General features: G+C 53.5%; 1 protein-coding gene across 2 annotated transcripts; it reads right to left on the bottom strand.

Moving 5' to 3' along the window:
• Nucleotides 1-329: 329 nt before the first annotated feature.
• Nucleotides 330-5529, bottom strand: KLK14 (kallikrein related peptidase 14). Of its 2 annotated transcripts, none has more exons than XM_066265261.1 (5): nucleotides 5265-5529; nucleotides 4348-4522; nucleotides 2139-2392; nucleotides 1866-2002; nucleotides 330-844 (listed from the first exon to the last, which is right to left on the bottom strand). In XM_066265261.1, the coding sequence occupies exons 1-5, from the start codon at nucleotides 5302-5304 to the stop codon at nucleotides 692-694; spliced, it is 759 nt and encodes a 252-aa protein (XP_066121358.1). In that variant the 5' UTR covers nucleotides 5305-5529; the 3' UTR covers nucleotides 330-691. The 2 variants fall into 2 exon arrangements, with proteins under 2 accessions (XP_066121358.1, XP_066121359.1); XM_066265262.1 differs by having other exon boundaries at nucleotides 4381-4522.
• Between the last annotated feature and the right edge of the window lie 297 nt (nucleotides 5530-5826).

The following is a 5826-nucleotide window of genomic DNA, read 5'->3' as shown; positions in this document are numbered from 1 at the left end:
CTAATTAGGAAAACGAGGACTTCTCCATTTGCATAGGGTTTTCCAGGAAAGAATACATCTTTGCCTTCCCTGCCCTGGACCTCAGCAGTCCCTGCTCACAGGACCCAGACGGGAGGTAGGGGAGTAGTGGTCCCGCACAGGGTCCCACTGCAAAGCTGGGGAGGGGGCTCTGTCTTCACACCAGTACAGTGGCTGGGAGGACGGACCCACAAGGAACAACACGCGCTCCAGTCGGCCCGTGTCACTCAGGGCTCCTAGCTGTGCCCGACAGAGCTTCTGTGTGCATGTATGTTGAATGAATTAAATGAATAGATGAATGGAATTTAGGATTATTGGATTTTTTTATTATCATTTATCTGGATTTTAGAGACACTCAAGAGTTTTGAACACTGTTCTTTAGAATATGTTGCTGGTCTGCTGCCTTCGTGCATCGACCCTCTGTGTCTAAGGGTGGTGATGTGCTGGGGGTGGGAGACAGCGTCTGAGGGACTGCTCTGGGTGAGGGGAGTTCTGAGCCAGGGGCGGGCCCAGGATGGTGGCCAGGGGTCTGAACTCCAGGGTCTGATGGAGGAGAGGCTGGGGGCCCGGACTCCTGGGTCTGAGGGAGGAGGAGGGGCCAGGGACCTGGGTCTTGAGTGGAGAGACCAGGTCTGGACAGCGAGTGGGCAGTGATACTCTGTCGCACTGGTAATCATCCCCTTTGCATGGTCTGCTGGATCCAGGTATAGTACTGGCAGAGGTTGGTGTAGACTCCAGGGTAACCAGCCAGGGCACAGCGCTCCATCCCCCAGGACACGAGGCCCTGGAGTTGTCCTCTGCACACCAGGGGCCCCCCAGAGTCTCCCTGAAAGGGAGAGACCAATGAAGACACCCACAGACAGATGGTCAGAGCCATGTACATAGAGATGTGGAGAGGTGGACGTGAGGGACCACAGGGGCTGAGACCTGAGGGTGACTGTGATGCTATCAGCTCCAGAGGTGAGGTTACTTCCTTTCCTCTTCTTTGGTTCCTGCTGTCTCTGGCTCTCACTGAACCCCTCTTCCTCTTTGCTTGGTCTCTAGAAAACTGTGTGTGTCCCTTCCTATCCACCTGTCTCTGGAGTCATCTCCCAGGGATAGATTAAGATGTTTAGAGTCCCTAAGCACAGGTTTCCAGGTGTCCAGGTATAATGATGACAATGAGGCCCTGGCCAGTTGGTTCAGTGGTAGCCCATTGGCCCTGCATGTGGAAGTCCCAGGTTCGGTTCCCAGTCAGGGCACACAGGTGAAGTGACCATCTGCTTCTCCTCCCCTCCCACTCCCCCTTCTCTTTCTCTCTTCTCCTCCCACAGCCATGGCTCGAATAGTTTAAGCAAGTTGGCCCTGGGCACTGACAATGGCTCCATGACCTGGCCTCAGGTGCTGAAATAGCTCTGTTGCTGAGCAATGGAGCAGCCCCAGATGGGCAGAGCATCACCCTGTGAGGGGCTTGCCAGGTGGATCCCAGTTGGGATGCATGCAGGAGTTTGTCTCTCTGCCTTTCTGCCTCTCACTTAATTTAAAGAAAAAAGGAAAAAGGAAAAAAATGGCAATGATAGTAGCAATCAGAGCTACGTGCAACCATTGCTTTTCACTCTTTGTGTGGGCTATCTCATCTCCTTCCACCAAGTGCTCTAAGAGGTGCTACTGCCACTTGACAGGTGAGGAAACTGAGGCACACAGGGATTCAGTCCATTACAAGGACTTACAGGTTGGAGGCAACCTGGCTATTATACTCTCTAGGTCTTGGGGGATCCCCACTGATTTTCATGCTCCCGAGAGCCTTTTTGTACTGAAGTCCCAGCCCCAAGCCACCCCCCCCTCCCATCTCTCGCCCTGGGCCTCACCTGACAAGAGTCTCTCCCGCCCTGGAGGACTCCTGCACAGACCATGCCAGGAGTGATGGTTTGTGAATAGGCCTCCTGACACTGCTGTCGAGAGGTGATGTTGATGTCCACGCACTGAAGAGTGTTGGGGTACCTGGCTGGGGAGGCACTGACGGGTCATTTCTTGGGTCTATCCTCCAGCAGGACCCAAGGATGTGGGAACCCACCTCCTCCTCCCTCAGACCCCGGAGTCCAGCCCCCAGCCCCTTCTTTCCAGGATGCAGGAGTCCTCACCAATGGGGCTGGACGTGGTGCCCCAGCCCGACACGCGGCAGGTGGTCTCTGGGCTGGCACAGCTCCTGGCCACAGGGATGGGCCTCACCGCCCTCCCCAGCCGAGCGGGCCTCTCCAGCTGCAGCAGCATCAGGTCATTATCGTTGGTCTGGGGGTTGTACTGGGGGTGTGGCACCTGGCGAACCACGCGAAGCACCTGCTGGGTGGCCTCCTGTCTCCTCACGTTGTGCTTTCCCAGGGCTACCCGAAGGATCCTGGCCCATGACCCACAAGAATAGCACTGTTCGTGATCTGACCTGGACATTTCTCCCCACACTCCGGCCCCGTTCCCTCCAATTGTAGGCTGAGCATTTGCTGGCCACCTGTGCCCTCTCCTGTGGCCTGGGGGTTTTCTCTCGGCCCAATCCCACCCTCCTCCTCCTCCTCTCTTGAGCTGTGCTCTGGCTTCTGGCTTGGGTGTAAGAGGATGTTTGGGAGTTCTTGGCCAAGTGTTTGGCTGGTTCTATGCTGGGTTTTTTTTGGGTTTTGTTTGTTTGTTTGTTTGTTTGTTTTCTAGAGAGAGACTCAGGAAGGGAGAGAGATGAGAAGCATCAACTTTTATCACTTTAGTTGTTCATTGATTGCTTCTCACACGTGCCTTGACTGGGGGGCTCTAGCCGAGCCAGTGACCCCTTGCTCAAGCCAGCGACCATACGATCGTGTCCAGGATCTCATGATCAAGCCGGTGACTCTGTGCTCCAGCTGGTGAGCCTGCACTTGGGGTTTTGAAGCTGGGACCTCTGCCTCCCGGGTCGATGCTCTATCCACTTTGCCACCACTGGTCAGGTGTATGCTCTGTGTTCTAAGTCAGACTCTGGGCTATGGCTCTGGGCTCTAAATCGGAATTAATACTGGCTGGCTTAGGCTCCAGAATGGCTCCATCCTGGTTCTAGCCTGGCCTTTGGGTTATAGACATTTTGAACTTTGGAATTTAAGGTAGGATTGGGGTCTAGGTTGAGTCTGGATTGTGACATACTTTCTAGATGCTGGTGTAAGCTTTCAGTTTTAAGGTAGGTTGAGGGTTCTGTTTTGAGCTCTGCATTACAGCTTGAATCTGGGTTCCAGATATTGATTTGAGCTTTTAGTTTTGGGGTAAGGTGAAGATGTCAGGTTGAACAATGGATTAAGACCTGAGTTATGAATTCTGGACACTGATATGAGCTCCAGTTTCTAGGCTGAGTTCTGGGTGCTTCTTAAGTTCTGGCTTATGACCTGGGTTTCAGACAATGATTTTAGCTCTGAGCTTCAGTTGGGCTTAGAGTTCTAAATATTGGTCTCGGGACTTGATTCTGGACTGGGTTCTGTTTCACATTGAATTACAGGTTCGTCTGGGGTCTTGGTTCTAGACTCTGGTCTGAACCCTTGACCTGAAGTTGGGCTCTGTGTTCTGGATGGATCTGGTTTGCATTTTGGGCTTTGTATTCTAGATTCTGGGCTCTAGGTTCTAAACTTCCTTTTAGGGTGTTATATCTGGTTCATAAGTAATAGGTGAGCTCTCATCTGGGGTTTGAGAGATGAGAGCTCATCAGTTTAGGTCTAAAATCTTATATGGGTTACATGAAGCTTCAGATTATGATCTGCATTCTGGAATTTGGACACTGGGTTAAGGTCTGGGTTCTAGGCTGCTTAATGAGGAGCTATAGACTAGAATCTGAACTTAAACATCAGATCTAGAAGGGGCACCAGGTTCTGATCCTATTCTACACTCTGAGCTGTATGTTCCAGCTTGAAGTGGGGTTCTGAATTCATGGCTGACATGTGGGTTCTGAACCAGATTCAGTGTTTTGAGAAGCGTCCTGGGTTTCTAAATGAAAACCGTGTCCCAAATTCAACCACCTATCTAGAATGGACTCCTAATCTTAGTCTGTATGTGGGGTTTGGCCCCTGTATGGATCTCAAGAGTATGCAGAAGGTTCTAGGTTCTGTGTGGGCCTCCAAGCGGGTGTATGGGTTCTGAACTGTCTACCTGGCTTTCAGAATCTAACCTGAGTCCAAGATTTAATGGCTGGATTCCATATTCTGAGCTATGCCTGTGGTTCTAGGCTCTTATCTAGACCCCAAACCAGACCCAGTTACTGCTTTGGGCTCTGCATAGGGGTCCAGACTGGAATTTACTTGGCATAAGAATAGGAGGGAGAGGGTGGACAAAATAAGGAAGGGCGTCACTCACAGGCGGGAGCAGTGAGCCGCGGTGATGACCCACCGGTCTGACAGCAGAGCCCCTCCACAGAGGAAATTCCGCAGGACGCCTGCCAGCAGGGCCGCCTGCCAGGGCTGGGAATGCGGGATGCATGTGTAGCCACCAATTATCTTGCTATCATCGTCCCCTTGGCTTTGTACTGTGGCTGGGAATAGGGAGGGGTGAGGTGGTGAGGGTAGGTGAACAAATATCTTCCGCCCCTACCCCCTGTTCCCTCCCCTGCCCTCACCCTTTAGGACTCAAACCCCCTTTTCTTTGCTTAACCCTTGAACCACCACATCTGTCTGCCCCACCCACCATTTTGAGACATGTCCATCATGGCCCCCATTATCTCCTCAATGCAAGAGAGAGCTTACGGGTCCCCCGCCTCCATTATTGGACCCAAGGTCTTCTGTCATCGACTACATTATCCCACAAATACTCTCTGTTGTCACTTTTCACAACATGCCCCATTTCCCCCTATGAATCCTCCTCCAACACATTCAAGAAGCTCCCTGTCTTAGCCCCAACTCCCCAGGCAACGTGGCCTGCCAGGATCTGCTGTCTCAGCCCACATCCATGCGGGACTCCCCTCCACGTCCCTGCCACCAGCCCCCGTCCCACTGTCACCTCCACCACTATGTCGACACCATGCTGTCTTTCTCTGTCTTAGTTCTTGCCAACGCAGCGAAGAGCACCGTGTGGCCGTCCTTTCTTTCACGGCCCATGAAACCTCTGGTATAGCCACAAGCCAGCACATAGGCCCTTCTCAGCCTTGATTTCCAAACTACCGCCCACTGCTCCTCACCAGGTCACTCGTGAGCAGTCTGGGTCCCCAGGGCCCCCGCCCCTCCTTTCTCAGTGATGCCAGGGGGGACTTCCTGCCCAGGACCCCACAGGTGTCTTACCCACAGCCAGGATCTGAAGTGCGGTCAGCGCGAGGAGCATCTGGGAGCTGGGTTCTGGCAAAGACAGAAAGTGACAGAGAAGGAGGCTGTGAGGGACCCAGAGGCTGGGGACAGAGACAGCGGGAGCCTCTCACACGGAGACAGAGACCCTTAGAGACATGGAGACAGGACGCAGAGCAGAAGTCCAAGGGAGGATCCGGGGTCCTTGGCAGCTGGAGGGAGGATGTTGAACAAGGCTCACGTCTGGCCTCGATGTCTTCCTGGGCAGAGGAAGTGGGGGTGTGCCTCACCTCCCTGTCTTTTATCCCTGGCCCGGGCAGTTGGCCCTGCCCAGCCCCCCCCCCCATCCCACCCCGCCCTTTTCCTAACATTTTAAAAAATTGCTTAGTTCCCATTCCAGGACTCCTGTGGTACCATCTCCTCCCTCCCTTCTCTGGCCAGGGAAGCACCCACAGTTGTTAATGAGAACCCGCCCTCCCTGTGAAGTTGTTATACTCTGGAGTGGATCCAGGGAGGGGGACCTCGGGGCAGGGTGGACAAGGTGGAGGGGGCCACGAGAAGG

The sequence above is a fragment of the Saccopteryx bilineata genome, chromosome 3, assembly GCF_036850765.1.
Source record: "Saccopteryx bilineata isolate mSacBil1 chromosome 3, mSacBil1_pri_phased_curated, whole genome shotgun sequence".
Taxonomy (NCBI): Eukaryota; Metazoa; Chordata; class Mammalia; order Chiroptera; family Emballonuridae; genus Saccopteryx; species Saccopteryx bilineata.
This window is presented reverse-complemented; position numbering and strand designations above follow the sequence as displayed.